The 18857-nt window shown below is 42.4% G+C and overlaps 1 protein-coding gene across 4 annotated transcripts in view; it reads left to right on the forward strand.

Moving 5' to 3' along the window:
* The first annotated feature begins 3372 nt into the window (after positions 1 to 3372).
* The window catches only part of LOC138741133 (coatomer subunit delta), a 31489-nt gene continuing 16004 nt past the window's right edge, over positions 3373 to 18857 (forward strand). The window contains exons 1-3 of one of the 4 annotated variants that reach the window (XM_069894721.1): positions 3373 to 3554; positions 11428 to 11527; positions 13913 to 14176. In XM_069894721.1, coding sequence (XP_069750822.1) covers positions 13979 to 14176 — 198 coding nt within the window. In that variant the 5' untranslated portion in view covers positions 3373 to 3554; positions 11428 to 11527; positions 13913 to 13978. Of the gene's footprint in view, positions 3555 to 3591; positions 3753 to 11427; positions 11528 to 12489; positions 12596 to 13912; positions 14177 to 18857 lie in introns of those variants that run through there. The other 3 variants (XM_069894719.1, XM_069894720.1, XM_069894722.1) reach the window with 3 other exon arrangements.

The raw sequence follows: 18857 nt of genomic DNA on the forward strand, positions 1-18857 counted from the left end.
ATACCACCTCTCGGCTGAAGCCCAAATGGTTTTTAACTACTTCCAGAATCACATTGCAAAAGCCACCATGCACGCAAGTGTAAAGCGGCGCTTTGGACGTAGCCCTGGCCATTACCCTCAACCTGGCTGGTTGCATATTTTTCTTGGACATTACAAAGCCACAAAATCCAGAACCTATCTGTGGAAAAGGAGGCTCAAGTCATTGTGGAAGCCATGAGGCACTGGATACACTACCTGGCTGGGAGGAAATTTATGCTCCTCACTGACCAGCGATTTGTCAGATTCATGTTTAATTATGTCAATAATTAGAGGGGCAAAATCAAAAATGACAAGTTTGTAAGGTGGAGGATCGAACTCTCCACCTACAATTATGACATTTCCTATTGGCCAGGAGCTCTTAATGACCCTCCAGATGCCTGATCCAGAGGAAGCTGTGCCTCTGCACACACCAGCCAACTGTGGTCTCTGCATAATAAGCTCTGCCATCCAGGGGTTACCCGCATGGCTCATTTTGTCAAGGCACACAATCTGCCCTGCTCCATGGAAGACATCAGGGAAATGATTAGGTCTTGCCAGGTCTGCACGGAGTGCAAGCCGCACTTCTAGCGCCCCGCAAAGGCGCACCTGATCAAGTCATCCAGGCCCTTCGAATGGCTCAGTGTTGATTTTAAGGGACCTCTCCCCTCCACGAATGGGAACACCTTCTTCCTCTCTATCATTGATGAGAATCCCCTCTTCCAGTTCATCATCCCATGTCCAGACGCGCCTACTTCATCAGTAATAAAGGCCCTAGATTCCATTTTCTCCCTGTTCGGGTATCCCAGCTATATACTTAGTGACTGGGGCTCATCCTTTAGGAGTAATGAGCTACGTCAGTACCTGCTGGCAAGGGGAATCGCATCCAGCAGGACTACTAACTACAATCCCTGGGGAAATGGGCAGGTTGAAAAGGAGAACACTATGGTCTGGAAGGCTGTCAAACTGGCCCTGAAGTCAAAAGGCCTTCCAGACTCATGCTGGCAGGAAGTCTTCCCTATGCTGCTCCATTCTATCTGGTCACTACTATGTACCAGGACCAACACTACTCCTCACGAGCTCCTATTCAATTTTGAAAGAAGGTTGGCATTGGGAACTACACTCCCACTTGGCTCACCAATTCCCTTTCCTGGATGGCAGAGAGGACACTGTCTCCATCAGGGACCTGGCACTTGCTGAAACGGGATCCATTGCCTCAAGTGCATTGAGAGCCACGGAGCTCATTTTTCGCCACCCCCAGTCAGGGCCTCGGGGGATCCGGTTCAGGAGGAAAGTGCAACTCCCTCCACCGTAGAGCTGGGGACCCAGCCCACCTCTCTTACAAGGGACCAGGTGTCCAAGGCCCTCCAGTGCTAAGGCATTCCACCAGGATCTCCAGACCCCTGGACCTCTTAAATCTGTAAATTTGTAAATAACTGTATATTTTTTTATTTTTTTTCTGAATCTATGTTCTCTGTCTTACAAACCCTAAATTCTGCAGGAAGGGATTAATGCAATGAACTGGGATTCACTGCTAGTGTGTTGTGCTGATGGCTGGCTTCGCCCCCATCTGCTCACATATAACCCTGGTTTCCCGCCTAAACCCAGAATCCTTCTGAAGACTACTGTGAGATCCTACCCCTAGTTATAAGCTAGTAAAAGTGTTTGTTCTCCCTCCAGTTGTGAGAGCTTTGATTCACACTATAACCGATTTGTTCCCTCAATTGCTGGAGGACGTCTAGAGCACTGGGTTGTGGGTTTGGAGGGTTGAAGTGAATGTTCCCTGGAATGGTAAGCGGAGAGCCGTACACCATCTCGACTGATAACGCTGGTGGGTCTTTATGTGTGCTAACTGCCGAGGCCACAATCAGTAGCTGGCCTCTCTGTTTCCTGCCACCGCACTTGACTTGGTGTTGGGATACAAGCATGGAGGGTCACGTTGCCGGGTGTTACGGCCCAATCTGCGGTGGTAGAAGCAGTAATCGCTCCGTTTGAGTGCTCATTACATGGTGGCTGGACAGTGGCTACTCCTGGGGGGGATATGGCAGGGGGGGGGGGGCTGAACCGGGGGTGCCGACAGCATAGATCAATTGCACATGTTTGGAGCTCTGTTGCAGGGTGCGGAAAAGTCTGTCTACTTCCTTGGCTACCAGGTGTGGGGCCCTGAAATCCATGTCAGATATTGCTGAGGAAACATGCACCAGTAGCTTGGAGAGGAACAGGGCCTCGAACAAGAAACAGTTTGTATGTCCATCCGCTAAAGCCACCATTTCGTGCATGAGCTCGGAGGGGTTCCTATTGCCCAAGCCTTGCACATTCAGCATGCTGGCTGAGTTCCAGGGAATTGAGGAGGAAACACCGGAACTTTTCATACTTACACTCCATAGGAGGACTTTCCACCAAGGAGCATACTTTTGCTGTGGTAATGGCATCCAGGGCACTGACGACATGCCAGAACTTGGTATCCTCAGAGACTATGCCTGGGCTAATTTGCCCTGAAGAGCGGCAAATGCACGCCCACAGCTTTGGTTGCAGGCATTGCGACTGTAGTGGTAGTTGTGTCCTGCATTTTGTCACATTCAAGGCGGTTTCCAAAAACATTGGAACTGTCGGGGCCACTACTGTAGTGTCTGCTAACGACAGCGACCGAAATGAGAGCCGTCCACACAGCACAAGATGAACCAGTAACCAAACTTTATTTTGAATTACTCGTGCGGCTTGAGGAGACCACCCACTTCCTGTGAAGGACGTGCTGGCCAAGGAAGTGATGTCCGCGCCTCGCGGCGTCACTCCCCGTCCAGCGGCACGCAACCCGGAAGCGGCACTGTCGACCGGGCAATGCGGGCTTCTCCTCGGAAGGGATGGGGGGGGCCCGTGCCATGTTGTGTCAGAGGACTGGAACAAGGATTGGGTCTGTCCAACCGTGAGGGCGCTCGGCCCACGACCCTCGTCTCTTTCATACTTTCGATCGGATTCATTTTTCTCTTTGGTGCAATGGTTTTATCTCATTTGCAACTAAGAATAGTGCCTGTTTTCAGTACGTTTTTTCTTGCCTCTTTTATTTTTGCTCTCGTGTTTCCAGCATTAGCAAAGAATTTCCTTTTTTTTTCCATTTCCTAAAAGCAAGCCAAACATCTATCCTTTGCACATGATGGAGCTTGATGACGTCTACATTTTATATGATGCCATTGCAAGCAATGGGGAAATATGGAATGTTAAAAATAGAACGCCCCCAAATCGTCATTTTCCTTCTTTCTTTGCGAAACATTGTCGATGAATCGATGTGCCCCTCCACCCCCCTCCCGCCCCTTCGGAACGTGTTCCATCCTGGGGCGCGTGCTCGTGCCCTTTGACATGTCGGGTGCGCGCTTCCGGTTGGAGACGTGGCCGCTGCTGCCATATTTCGGGCCGCCGTGGTCTTTCCCGTCATCTGGTGCACGACTGTCGGACCAAGGGGGATTTTTTTTTTTTTTTGGTGCTGCTGATCAACGTGATTATTTTGAAGGCCCGGAAAGAGGTTCCGAGACGTTGCGAGGATGGTAAGCAAAGGAAGAGAGTGCTTTTGAGGGGAGGAGGTGAGCGTTGTTGGCCGAGGACTCGGGCGCGACTAGGCCGCACTCCCCACAAAGAGTTGAAATCAGCACTTCCTTGGCTCCATAACCGCTCCGAAAGTTCAAATTCTTCAAGGACGATTATCGTTCCGACTTTGTTGATCAAACCCCTCAGGTTTAAACATGGTTGGTGCTGGTCTTCTTATTATACTGAATATGGAGCCGAACCCGGCCTGGACTGTTTTTGAAATACATTCTTTTTAACCTGTGCGTGAAAGAAGGCCTAAGATCTTCACCTCTTAAACCCTTTGAGGCCAGCATTCAGTTTTTGGTCATTTTCTTCCTTGCCATTCTCCTGGGAGTGAGAAGAAATGACTGCCAATTAAGTTTGAACAGCTTATTTCGGCAGACCAAGGTTCACAGTGGAACTGCACACCTTGTGCCCGAGACTAATGACGCTGCTGTGATCGTTGCAGCTGCTTCGGGGAGTTTGATGACTGTAGTTTCTTTCTTTTGGATAATTGTGACTTTTTTTTTGTTGGTTATCAATGATTCTTCTTACCACCCTCTCTTCTTCCCCCGCACCCTTTTCAGCACTGAGTATTACTGTAACGAGAGCTGTCAGGCTCTCCCCCCCCCCCCCATATTACGTGGATGTGACACATCACCATAGTACACACATACTAATCTAGTCGTGGTGTTGAAGAGAAAAATAAAATGGTTTAAAATTGCGAATTAAATTTTATGGTGGGGTAATTTAGATTTTTTTTTTTACACAGTTTAGTTATAAAAGTTCTGAATTTAAGTTGCAGCACTTGATAAATGACATTGATATTTTCAGTCACAAAATGTTAGATTTTGGAATAGAAATGTATGGGAATGATTAAAGTAATAAATCCTGCCCATTTGTCATCTGAGATAGTATCATGTGTCGTAGCAGTAAAGTACATTCAAGATGTGGGAATTTATGACAAGGTTGATGAAGATACAATTTGGAACTTTAAAAGGATGGAGACTGTTCAACATAAGCAAAATTTTGTTTGTGGTTTGACTTCTGATTGTAAACAAACAGGCATGAGTTTTTCCATGTTCTTTATAAACATCACTTTTCCTGCTTTTGGCAAATTTTGAGCGCTTTGGACAAGTACTTGACAGCCTGAAGAAAACTCCATCAGCCAGCTCCCCACCATGACTTCCAGCCCCCCCACGTCTCCATCAGGCACACAAAACTCAAAACGGTCAACCAGTTCACCTATCTCGGCTGCACCATTTCATCGGATGCAAGGATCGACAACGAGATAGACAACAGACTTGCCAAGGCAAATAGCGCCTTTGGAAAACTACACAAAACAGTCTGGAAAAACAACCAACTGAAAAACCTCACAAAGATTAGCGTAGACAGGGCCGTTGACATACCCACACTCTTGTTCGGCTCCGAATCATGAATCACCTACGGCTCCTAGAACGCTTCCACCAGCGTTGTCTCCACTCCATCCTCAACATTCATTGGAGCGACTTCATCACCAACATCGAAGTACTTGAGATGGCAGAGGCCGACAGCATCGAATCTACGCTGCTGAAGATCCAACTGCGCTGGGTGGGTCACGTCTCCAGAATGGAGGACCATCGCCTTCCCAAGATTGTGTTATATGGCGAGCTCTCCACTGGCCACCGAGACAGAGGTGCACCAAAGAAGAGGTACAAGGACTGCCTAAAGAAATCTCTTGGTGCCTGCCACATTGACCACCGCCAGTGGGCTGATATCGCCTCAAACCGTGCATCTTGGCGCCTCAGTTCAGCGGGCAGCAACCTCCTTTGAAGAAGACTGCAGAGCTCACCTCACTGTCAAATGACAAAGGAGGTAAAACCCAACACCCAACCCCAACCAACCAATTTTCCCTTGCAACCGCCGCAACCGTGTCTGCCTGTCCCGCATCGGACTTGTCAGCCACAAACGAGCCTGCAGCTGACGTGGACATTACCCCTCCATTAATCTTCGTCCACAAAGCCAAGCCAAAGAAAGGTGTTCATTAGGTGTGTGTTTAGACTGGCATTTATTGTCTTTTCAAAGATGACAGTGCTGCCTTTTGCCGCTGAAAATTAGCATTTTTGAGGAAGTGTTATTTGTTAGATTTTCCTTTTTAAAACGAAGTAACTGAATATCTGGAGTCACTAGCCCCTTTCATATGAGGCAAAAGTCCAAATGTAAAGGCAGAAAATTTCCACCAAAACGTATGGCGGCCGCCTCTGAGCTGCATAATCCAACTCCTCTTGGAAAGGGATAATCAGTGGAGTGCTGCGCTCCACCAATCGATCTGAATGTACAGCTGCGCTAAGCGGCTGTTTGGGGGTGGGCTAATGATTCTATCAGCTAGCGACCCAACTCCCCAGTGCCCGACAATCCCCCCCTGCCGCCCAACAGGCTGTCAAGGCAGGGGAGGTCATGGGGGGTCGTCAGGGCAGGGGGGGAGGGAAGGGGGGAGGAACGTCAGGGGGTGGATGGTGCAGGTTGTAACAGCTCCACTGGGTGCTTTGGTCTTTGGGGCCTCTCTCTGCGGCTCAAAACGTGGCAGAGCAATGGCGATCTTCCCTAGCCCTAATCCCCCATGCAACTGGAGCTGTTCTGGGAAACACAGAGCAGTTCTAGCTGCGTGCGGGACTGTGGGTAGGGAAGATGGCCATTACTATACCGCATATTTATGATGAGTGGTGCTGCAGTACCAGTTGCCCTGCTTCCATCGAATTCAGAGGGTGCTATGAGGTGCCTCTGGATATGAATAGGGTGCTAGAGCAGCCTTTTAGAGCAGCTATCTGAAAGGTAAGTTCTTAGTTTTCCATCCACTCCTGTAGCCGGCCTCAAGGCAGAGGCCTGACTTGAAATAGCGTACTATGGCCAAATGGGCTATCTGATGAAGTGCTGAATAAAAAGATTGCACTTTCCTGATTTGTACAATAAATGCTTCTCATCTGAGAGAGCAATTGACATTTTGTGATTTGCCAGACTTGACAAGTGTTTTGAATGCAATTGATTTAGCTGTGATATTCCACCACAGTGATCCTATATAAATGAGATTTACAGATGGTGGGGTCTAGTATTCTACATAAAAGTGCTGGAGAAACTCAGCAGGTTATGCAGCAGCCATAGGAAGAAAAAGGCAGTCGACATTTTTGGCCTCAGTCCTTCATCTGGTCCAATCTCTCCCCATCTACACACCATTGCCCCACTGTCAGGGGTGTATAATGCCAAACCAAGGCCACCCACAAATTGGGGGAACAATGTTTTGTATCCTGTTTTAGCTGTGTCCAACCAGATGGCATAATATCGATTATTTTAAAAAAAACTTTTAGTTAACCCCTGCCCCCGTGTCTCTTTCTCTATCCCTCTGTTCCTTTCCTCCAGTTCCCCATCCAATTCCCTTCTATCAGCTTTTTTTCCTCTTCTACACTTTCACCTATATCCACCTATGGCCTTTTACCTGTTAACCTGTGCTTTTCCCTCTGCCTAACCCTTCCTCCTTTTCCTCTCCTACCCTCACATTTTTATTCAAATACCTACCTTTTTTTGCTTGTACCTGATGAAGGGCCCAGGCCTGAAATGTTGGATATGCTTTACTTCCTCTGGATGCTGCCTGACCTGGTGAGTTTCTCCAGAATTATAACTGCATCTAGCATTTGCAGGCTTTCTTGTTGAACAATATTGTCTATTATCCAGTGTTCTTGGGCTGCAAAAAATTCTCAAAGCCTCAACAATCTTCTTCTTCGCCTCCTTCAGTCTGCTGGAATAGATCTCATCAGGCCCTGAGAAGATGTACATCTTAATGTTTTTCAAGATACCCAGTGCCACCACCTAAATATCAAGGCACACTAGAAGATCAGGATAGCCCTCCCTGATCTCAGCATTATGCATATATTGTGTTCAATTTGGCAAAGTGGCAAACTGGAAAATGTAAGTAGGTTCAAAATAACAACAAAGTATGTTCAGAGGAGATGTGTGAGTCAGATGATCCTTGTATTACTTGAGGAGTGAGGGGATTGGGGATTACATTTCTAGAAAATGGTCCACATTGCAATTTTATGTTAAATGAAGCTGTCAAGAAATGGAAGTTTGAAGTAAAGTTTATACAGACATGGGAATGAATTTTCATTCTATATCCTATTTTTTTAATTATTTTTTTCCCATACCCAAACTGCTATAATATGTGGGTTCCTCTACATTGCTTGCTCCCTGTGTCTGATGGAAAAGAAAAGGCATGCATTTTCAATGTGTTTCAATGCTAATCAATTGTTTTTGAAGTGTTTTCTTAAACTGGATAGATTGAAGCTCTTTTTTGGGTAAAATAGAGTGCTGATTTAATCATGGTCTTCAACATACTGGAAATGTTTGATAGATTAGATGTAGAGAATATTTTCACTTGTTGGCAACAAAATAATTGAGGTCCATACACAGGCACGTAAAAGGTCTTGCCTACCCAGTGAAGGCTTCCTGAAAAGGGGAGAGCAATTATTGCAGATTCAGAGGATCACTGCATACATTTTGATTTAATGTTAATTATGGTCATTGTGGCCATTATACACATTTTTTTTTTAAAAATTAACTTGTTCTCTGGATTTACCAGTTTAAGATTCTTTATGCATTTGAAGTGCTGTACCTGCAACTCAGATGATGGATATAGTGTTTTGTATTGAATTGCATCACAAAGTTTCTCAATTCCGAATGTTACATCTATATTTATTGTTGCCTTTTGTTGCTGGTAGGTTTTCAGCAAAAGTACAGATGTCAGATGATATGGTATCTAATATTTTGATGCATATTATCTAGATCTCAGATGGAATGGATGCTAACTGGTTGACTAGTAGTAGAGTGATTGTTTTAGATAGAGTTAAGGCCACTCCATGTGTCCATCTTGTATAATATCTGTGGTTCTCCTTGATGTGGGTAGTTGAGCAGTGACATCCTGTGAGTGATGCATATTGAAGTAAAACACAAAAATCTGTAGACACCGTGGTTGAAGTAAAAACACAATACTGGAGAAACTCAGCAGGTAAAACAGCATCTTTATATAGGTAAAAGTAAAAATACATAACTGAAGTTTCAGGCTTGAGCCCTTCTTCAAGGTATGGAAAAATGTTGGCAGGCATCTAAACAAAAGAGAAGCAGGGGCATGGTTGCAAAACCAGGAGGTAATGGGTGGAGAAGGGAGGGGAGGGGACAGCAACAAGCAAGGAAAGGAGGGATGGCTAGGTGAATAGAGAGGGAAGGTGGGGAGGAGAGCTGGAAGGGCTGGGAGGGAGATAAGTTAGCAGAAACTGGAAAAGTAGATGTTAATGTCATTAGCTTGAGAGTGTCCAGGTGGAAAATCAGGTGTTCTTCCTCCAATTTACAGGTAGTCTTGGTGGGATAGTGCATATCGCCATGGACAGATGTGAGAACGGGAGTGTGACACAGAATAAAATGGTTGGCTACTGGGAGGTCTCTATCACTGTTGTGGATGGAGGTGAAGGTCCTCAGTGAAGCTGTCTCCCAATCTGCACCCAGTCTTTCTGATTAGAGAAGGTCATGAAGGGAGAACCAGATGCAGTAAATCAATCCTGAAGATACAAAATTTAAGTGTTGCTTCACTTGAAAGGCCTGTTTGGGGCCTTGGATTGTGGTGAGGGAGGAGGTGTGCGTGCAAGTTTGGCAGCCCCTATGGCCACAGGAAAGGTGCCGGGAAGGGGTGGTGCAATTAGTGGGAGGGATGAGTGCACGGGGGAGTCACAGAGGGAGTGGTCCATGCGGGAGCAGAAGATTGGCAGTAGGATCCTGTTGTAAGTGCCGTAAATTCCAGAGGATAATGTGTTGGATGCAGAGGCTGGTGGGCTGCTAGATAAGAACAAGGAGAAGAGGAAGCCAGCGCAGATTAGCGGGAAATGGAAGAGATGCTGATGAGGGATGAGTTGATTGTGGTGGAGGGGAAGCCATGTTTGTGGAAGAAGGCAGACATTTCAGAAGATTTGGACTGGGAGACCTCATCTTGAGAACAGATACACTGGAGACAGAGAAATTAGAGCAGGGGATAGAATGCTTGCAGGAAACAGAGTGTGAGGAAGGGTAGTCAAGATAGTTGTGGGAGTTAGTGAGTTTGCAGCAGATGTTAGTGGAAAAATTGTTTCCTGAGATGGAGACAGAGAGATGCAGGAAGGGGAGAGTGTTGTCAGAGATGGACCAGGTGAGTTTGAGATGAGGGTGGAAGTTGGCCAAGAAATGGATTAAGTTGTCAAGCTCATCGCTGGTGCATGAGGTAGCCCCAATGTAGTCTTTAGTATAGTATAAGTGGCCCTACCAGGAACGTAGCTCCAGATGGCTTCACTCTCAGGATCTCTGGACCACACAAGCTTCTCCACTGTGACAAGGTGACAAATCCTCAGAGAAGGGGATGGAGATATAAAGGGATTGGATATCTCTCGTGAAGATGAGGTGGTACAGTTCGGGGAATATAAAGTCATTGAAGAGATGGAGGGCATGTAAGGTATCATGAATCGAGATGGGGAGGGATTGGACCAGGAGAGAAAAGATAATGTCAATATAAAATTAAACTAGTTTGGTGAGGCAAGAGCAAGCAGAAACACCTCCTCCTACTTATTCCTCCCAGAGAACTCCACCATGGCTCATCAAGCCACTGTCTCCAACCTCATCGCCTCTGGTCACCATGGCCACCAATCTCATTATCTCCCATCCCCACACTGCTTGTTTCCACCTTCTACTCAAGATGCACAAACCCAACTATCTGGGTAGACCCATTGTTTCTGCTTGCTCTTGCCCCACTGAACTAGCGAGAGAGACCTCCCAGTAGCTAACTATTTCAGTTCTGTTACACACTCCCATACTCACATGTTTGTTCATGGCCTTGTGTACTATCCCACCAAGGCCATAAGTAAATTAGAGGAACAACACCTGATTTTCTGTCTGGGCACTCTCCAGCCAGGTGGCATTAACATTGACTTTTCCAGTTTCTGCTCTTCTCTCTTCCATCTGTTATCCCTTCTCCACCTATTACCTCCTGCCTTTGCAACCACACCTCTCCCTCTACTCTTGTTCGGACACCTGCTGACATTTTTCCATACTTTGAAGAAGGGCTGAAGCCCGAAATGTCGATTTGACCTGCTGAGTTTCTCCAGCATTGTTTTTACTGATGCATATTAAGACTGAAACGTAGTTTTCTTTTAATGTAAGGAAATGATAATTTTGTACTTTTTTCTGTGCCTAGACTGCAGAGATTATGATGAAACAGCAATGTATACACATGAACATTTCCCCAAATGAAAGATTCTCTAAAAAGATAGACCTCAGATTCTGTGATTATAGATCATAATCTCTGCAGTTTCTCACCATCTCTCTCTTTGCCTATCCCCCTGCTTCCTTCCATCCAGCTTCCCCACCTCCTTTGCTCCATTCAGAGCTATCCCAGCCCCTCCTGTAGCTTTTTTCTTCCTGCCTCCCACTCATTGCCTTCGATGACTTCTTGCCTGTGGCCTATGTTCCTTCCCCTGCCTCTTCCTCCTCCCTCTTCTCCCCCAACCTTTTTATTCAGATGCCTAACTGCTTTTTGCTCATCCCTTGAAGAAGGGCTCAGGCCCAAAATGTTGACTATCCTTCCCCAAGATGCTGCATGTCCTGCTTGAGGTTTCCCCAGCACTTTTGTCTATTCTCCATGATGGTGTTGGTTGAAGGATAAATGTTGAGTGTGGGACAGGACAACTTCCTCAACCCACCTTAACATCAGAGGAGCATTTGTATCCATGCAAATTTTAGACTTCGACAGGAATGACCTCCTAGCATGTAAATATTCAAATCACTGCTGTTGTTATTTTTCTGATTTAGAAGAATGGAAAATGACTTGAACCCCACAATCTTTGGCTTCGAGTTTACTGTCACTAAGACCAGTTTGACAATGATTTGAAATGAAAAATTGGCCATCAAGGTACTTAATTTTTGTGGGGGGGGGGGGTACTTTCATATTTATACCATAAATTTTTTCAGTTTGAATAAAAGCACCTTGTTTCAAGGTACATCAAGAGTTTAAGTATTCCCTGAAATTAGTCCAGCAACTAATCTGTGCTGGAATCTAACCATGCTGAAACTCTTTGGATAGCAAATTGAATGCAATAGATGTGATTGATAGGTAATAATTTTTGCAGTATTTTTTAAAAATTAGACATGCAACACTGTAACAGGCCAACGAGACCATGCTGCCCAAATGACACCCTAGTTGCCTACACCCCAGTATGCTTTTGAAGGGTGGGAGGAAACCGGAGCCCCTGGAAAAAACCCGTACAGACCCAGGGAGAATGTAGACAGCGCAAGATTCGAACCCAGGTCCGGTCCTGATCACTGGCGCTGTAAAGGTGTTGCACTAACTGCCACACCAACTGTGCCGTTTTGTTACTTTTAAATATTGGTGGTATTGGGTTTTTTTGTGGAGGAGGGGGTTGGAGAAGAAAATATTCCAATATCATGGTGGTTTTCATTATTCTATTCATCTGTTATCTCCACCATACTTTTATGGTGAATACACATTTGAAAGCTTAAAGGTACATGCAGGGTGACACTGACCATTTACAATCAGGAAAATTTAGCTCGGGTTCAATCCTGTTAGGTTATGGACCATGTAAACACAAGGTTATTGAATGAAAACTTGATATGCGTTGTCTGTGTATGCATAGGAATGGCTAAGTTTCTGCTTAGAAGTGGGAAGGACAGAGAAATTATGGCATTTTGTGGGTATTTTTATTTACAACTAAAGTTTTGTTTAGAATTGCAATTTCATAGAGCCAGTTCCAAAAGTTTCTTACTTGTGATTGTTTCTATAGCCCCTTTCACACTTGTAAGTGATCCCAGGAATCAAATGCTAATCGATCTTTAAAGTGGCAAGTATGAAAGAAAAATCAGCTGAACGCCAGCATCAGATGACATCATCTCATGCCGGGATTGACAGCCTCAATCCCCTAGTACAAACCCCAGTGTCTGCAGATGCTGGCGTTGCAATCAGGCAAGTGTGAAAGGGGTAATTGGATTGTGGGATTGAAATGGCCCAAGTTTTTGCGCGAGTGCAGGAAGAAAAGGTTAAAATGAATGGGAAAGTCAGAGTGGAAGAGAGAGAGGAAGTAAATAGCAATAGTGGACAATTTTTAAACCGCGTGGGACCTGACCTGACTTCCCAGAATGCAGTATGGCAGAGAAACTCTATGAATGCATCATGTATGCACGCAGGCATACAGCCCTTTCTCTGCTGCAAGGAATTCTGGGAGGTCCGCCATTGCTTCCCCCCCCACAGTATTTATAAATTGTGCACAATAGCGCTACCAGTTTTCCCACACTGTTTAAATTGTACATGATAGTGTTACCAACTTTCCTACGTTTCAAAAATTGAGTGCTTATAGCACTGCAAACTTTCCTATGCTATATAAATTGTACGCAATAGTGCTACAAACTCCCATACTGTATAAATTGAGCGCTAAAGCGCTACCAACTTTCCCACCTTGCTCAAAAATTGCTATTACTATTTATTGGTCGCACTTTCCCACGGTCCCATATAAAGGTTTATAATGGTCGGCACAACAACAGGAGCTGAAGGGCTCATACTGTGCCGTACATAAAGCTTAATCATGTTATAATTATGCATTGCTTTTGTTCAAATATAAGATCATAATTTATTGATCAGGATTTAGGACAGGTTCACCATCACTCAATGCGTCATGACATCTCTAGTAGAAGGTAGAACAGTCCTAACTCCAGGGATGGCTCCTTGCAAGTATGAAAGCATTCAGTGTCTCAGTTAGGAGTGGTTAAGTGTTAAAAGCTAAACCCCAGGACACTGATGGAAATGTGAGAGAATTTTTTTCAACAAATGTACCAGTACTTTTTTCATATTTGCATTGCTGTATGTTTTCAAACTGTTTTGTCAGACAAGTGTTTTTGTTTCACTACTTTCACCTGAACACCTGTGCCATACTGGAACTAAAGGCTTGCACTCTCGTGGTATTTATTTGCAACTTTTTTCCTAACATTTGATGAAAATTTGGATTTAAAACAAACCTGGGATTAGAAAAGTGCTTTTAGTGTGCAGGCCCAGAAATTATTGAGCTTGCTTTGGCAACTTGCTTGATACTTTTCATATGTTAGAATAGTTCTCAAGGTTTCTACACAAGGACTTGTCCAAAATTATAACACTGCTTCATCAATAAAGATGACAGTATCTCATGAAATTTTTGTTCCAAGGGAGCATTTGCAGCATTAATTGGGAAGATCTTTGAGATATATTGCTTCTGTGCTTTCTCCCTTATCGTATTTTGCTCCTCTGCTCTAGGTGCTGTTGGCTACAGCTGTTTGCACAAAGGCTGGGAAGGCGATTATCTCACGGCAGTTTGTGGAAATGACAAGGACCCGAATTGAAGGCTTACTGGCAGCATTCCCTAAGCTTATGAACACTGGGAAACAGCACACATTTGTGGAGACAGAGAGTGTGCGTTATGTTTACCAGCCACTGGAAAAACTCTACATGGTGTTAATCACAACCAAAAATAGCAACATCCTGGAAGATTTAGAAACACTCCGTCTATTCTCTCGAGTGGTAAGACCAATTTTAAAAAAAAAAGCTGTTGGTATGCACAAATGTGACAGTGTTAATTGGTACAAGTGAACTTGTAACAAATCCATCCATAAACAAACATCATCTCTTGTTTTACATGTATGTAAGGTTCAGGGGATTTTGTAGAATGATGCACTCGTACTATCAGAACCAGTTTCCTTCGTCTGTAACAGGCTAAGATAAAAATGTTAGAAAATGGAGAAATTCTCCGGTAAGAAAGGAGTGAATAAGGTGCAATAGGGGATGTGCAAGGAAGTGGCAGTAAGAATATTGAATAGGTTGCCAGAAATAATGTTTTTGAAATTTTTAGTATATTTTCTAGCAAATTTTAGATTTCACCTATAACATTGCACAAATAGACTAAATTGGACATTTTGCCATTCCTGCAAGTGTACGGGTGAAGCAGATAAATTTTCAAGGGGTTGTGGCAGTAAGAACACTTCTCACTATGATATTTCATCATTTGTAAATTGCCACAGCTGTGGAATTCAGTAAATGTTCTTTGCAATGCCTTAATGCACATAAAAGTTAGAATTTGACTACTGTGGTGGTGCAATATTTGTGGTCTTGAACAACTTTATATCTTGTTAATGAATAAAAGAAATTTATGCTTTTGGATGTTTGGATCCTCGATTTAAGCTGGTGGATTTTAAGATGAATATTCTTTGGGAAAGAAACTAGAATTTAGAATTCTTCCGAAATTTTAGGGATTGCGTCTAAATATGCCTTCCTGTTAGTGCACATGCATTTTGAGATTTGGTGTCTGGCTCTTTCCTTGGAACCATCATTCTGGAGATTTGAGCACAGCACAAATGCTGATACTTCATTGGTAGTCTGAGAGAATGTTGCATGTTTGGGGGTATGGTATCGTTTGGAAATGACTTTAAATACATGCTATCTGTCTTTTGGTGGAGGTGAAATTTGTAGTACTGCATGTGAATTCTTGTATTGTGGATGACATTTCTTCTACAATCAGTTATTCTTCAGCTATGAAATTCTGGCCACATATTCCCATTGGTGTTTTGCCCTCTCTGGGGTACATGTTTTATTGTACTTTCATCATTATTGAATATACTTCAGTAAAGATCAGAAAATAGTTGAGTTTGTATGGTGTATTTTAAAAATTAGTAGGTCAGGAAAGTAGAAGGGGTCCATACTTGTTTTTCCTTCTGTAGCAAAGGATTTGTAACAGAAAATTATAATACAAAGATTTTTTTTTCTATACCATCAAAGATCTCTAGTGGGATTTCGCCACATTTTGTGTGCTTAACATGATGAGGGATTTCTACTTGCAGATTTCTTTTAAAATTATCAGAAAAACAAACAAAAAAGCAGAAAGTCAATTGCAATGAAACCTTTGCAGCTTTACAAATAATGACATATGGTGCAATGGCAATACTACTTAATTCTAAATCCAATAAATAGCTATACATACAATATGATGAGGTAAGAAAAAATGAAAAGAAAAAAAACCCCACGCTAATCAAGGTTAACATTCATATTGTATGTATTGTTAAATCCAAACAACTGGCTTCACTGGATCCAAACAAGCATGCCCATCATCGCATCTAATTATTCAAATTATGGAATTGAGTTATAAATAGGCTCCAATTTTTATGAAAAGAAATCTTGATTTTCATAACATTATGCCAAATGTTCTCCAGATTTAAAAAGGACATAATATGTAATCGCCATTGATTATGTGTAGGTGGAAACTCATCTTTCCATTTTAACAGAATTACTCTTCTTGCTAATAAAGTAGAAAATACTATAACCTGTCTTTTATTAGAAGATAAAATAATATATCTTTAGAAAAACCAAATAGTCCAATTATCAGACATGGATCTAAAGTGATCCTAAATAGGGTTGAAAAAGTTCTAAAAATGTCCAATATTTTTGCAAATTAGGGCAAGTCCACAACGTGTAACGAAGAGGCAGTAATATTTTACAATTGTCTCAAAGCGAATTAATAGCAGAATAAATTTGAGCAAGTTTGACTTTGGAGAAATGTACACAATGTAGCACTTTGAATTGAATAAGACTATGGCTAGTGCACAATGATGAATCATAAATCAGGTCCAAAATTGAAGCCCATTCTTCTGAGAGAGATATTCAGATCATTCTTCCATTCAGCTTTAATTCCACTGAAAAAAATTGCTTTCATATTCAATAGTTTATAATATAAAGCAGATATCATGCCTTTATGAGTAAATTGTAAGTCAAAGAGTTCATCAATAAGATTTGTGCCAGGAAGAGTAGGAATTGTTAAAAGCTTAGAGTGAACAAAATGTCGAATTTGAAAGTATCTGAAATAATGTTTATTTGATAGGTTAAATATCATGCCCAATTGTTGAAGAGATATAAAATGTTGTATTAAAAAATCTTTAAAACTATTAATACCTTAAAAAAAAATCAATTTTTTAAAAACTGACATCTAAAATAGTTGGTTGAGATAAATAATTATATTATAGGACTTGTAAGATAAATCCTGTAAGTCCAAAAGAATTTCTGAATTGATTTCAGATCTTCAATCTCTATATCATTATTGAGTTCTGTGTCAATTTTTGAATAGATATTGGTAAAGATGTCTGCAATACCACCCATAGTTTTGCCTATGTTTGATTAGTTCTAATATTGTTTAGTTAATATTTCAGCAAATACACAATATTGTAGGGAGCAGAATTAATGTTTCTCTTCCCAATTAATTTTCCATTCTTGAGTCTTTTAGTGTAAACATTGGTTAGTCTGACATCGGTGGTTGGGAATATATTAGAGTCGATCCTCAAGGATGAGGTGATGAAATACCTAGAGATGCATGACAGGATAGGTCCAAGTCAGCATGGTTTTTTAAAGGGTAGATCCTGCCTGACCAACCTATTAGAGTTTTTTGAAGAAATCTCAAGTAGGATAGACAGAGAGAAGGCTGTGGATGTTATCTATTTAGATTTTCAAAAGGCTTTCGATAAGATGCCGCATATTAGGCTGCTAAATAAGATGAGGGCCCATGGAATTACAGGGAAGTTATTAAACTGGATAGAAAAGTGGCTGATAGGCAGGAAGCAAAGGGTTGAAATTAAGGGTTCCTATTCTGGGTGGCTGCCTGTAACTAGTGGTGTCCTGCAGGGATCAGTATTGGAGCCACTGCTCTTTACAATTTATATTAATGATTTGGATTGTGGTATGAATGGTTTTGTGGCCAAATTTGCGGATGACCCCAAGATAGGTGGCAGAGTAGGAAATGTAGTAGAAACCGTAAAGTTGCAGGATATAGATTAGGAGTCTGGGCAAAATTATGGCAGATGAAATTTAACATGGAGAGATGTACAGTTGTACATTTTGGCAGTGGAAATAAACAGGCAGAATACTATTTGGATGGGGCGAAAATTCAGACCTCGGATGTGCAAAGGGACCTGGGTGTCCTCGTGCAAGGAAACCTAAAAGTTAATAAGCAGGTGAAATTGGTAGTGAAGAAAGCGAATACTATGTTGGCATTCAGTTCAAGAGGAATAGTGTACAAGAGTAAAGAGGTGTGGATGAGGCTCTCTGGGGCACTGGTGAGACCTCATTTGGAGTACTGTGTGCAGTTTTGGGATCCCTATCTTAGAAAGGATGTGATGTTGAAGAGGGTGCAGAGGAGATTTACTAGGATGATTCCCGGAATGCAAGGGCTGACGTATGAGGAGCGTTTGGCAGCTCTTGGGTTGTATGAGAGGAGATCTCATAGAAGCATTTCGTATTTTGAAAGGTTTAGATAGGGTGGATGTGGGTAAGATGTTGCCTTTGGAATTGAGGACAAGGGGTCATAGTCTGAAAATTAGAGGTTATCCATATAAAACAGAGAATAGGAAGAACTTCTTTAGCCAAAGGGTTGTGGATCTGTGGAACTCGCTGCCACATACAGCAGTGGAAGCCATATCACTGGGAGTATTTAAACAAGAAATAGGCAAGTATCTCATTAGTGAGGGCATCAAGAAATATGGGGAAAAGGCTGGAAATTGGAACTAGTGTAGAGTAGCTTAGTGTAGATTTATGGAACAGACTCGATGGGCCTAGTGGCCGCCTTCTGTTCCTTTGTCTTGTCATATTGTAATGTAAACATTAAATAGAAATTCAAGATCAAATAAAATTTTACATGCAGGATCACTAATTGGATCAGTTGAATACAATTTACTCCTAGGTCAGGATAGTTTCATGTTTTATAACTTTACCATATTCTTTTTCTACATTGTTATTTAATAGACATTGGCAAAAAAACATCCTTGTAATTTTGAAATAAAGCTGTGAGCAACTTCTCAAGAAATTAAAATTGAAAGGGAACTGAGAAGGGACTGAATAAAAAGATTAGGATATGTTTGATTTGCAAAACATAGTACTGCATGTTCCTTGACTCTTGAATAAAAGATGCTGTTACTTCCTAAACTTTTTAAGGAGTTTTGTGCAGGGAAGTATGTGCGTGAGTGGAATTGGAAATTGTTTTAGGAACAGTGAGAAACATTAGATATTGTGTTTAATATTAGGTACTTTATATTTGAATTTAAATAATTGAGGAGGATGATCTCTATTTTTGCTTTAAATTATGTCCAATTTTTTTTCTAATACCTCATGTAGTTCATCTTCTTTGGAATACTCTTTTATCTTGACTGATAATTATATGCATTAAAAT

Source organism: Narcine bancroftii, chromosome 8 (assembly GCF_036971445.1).
Source record: "Narcine bancroftii isolate sNarBan1 chromosome 8, sNarBan1.hap1, whole genome shotgun sequence".
NCBI classification, from domain to species: Eukaryota; Metazoa; Chordata; class Chondrichthyes; order Torpediniformes; family Narcinidae; genus Narcine; species Narcine bancroftii.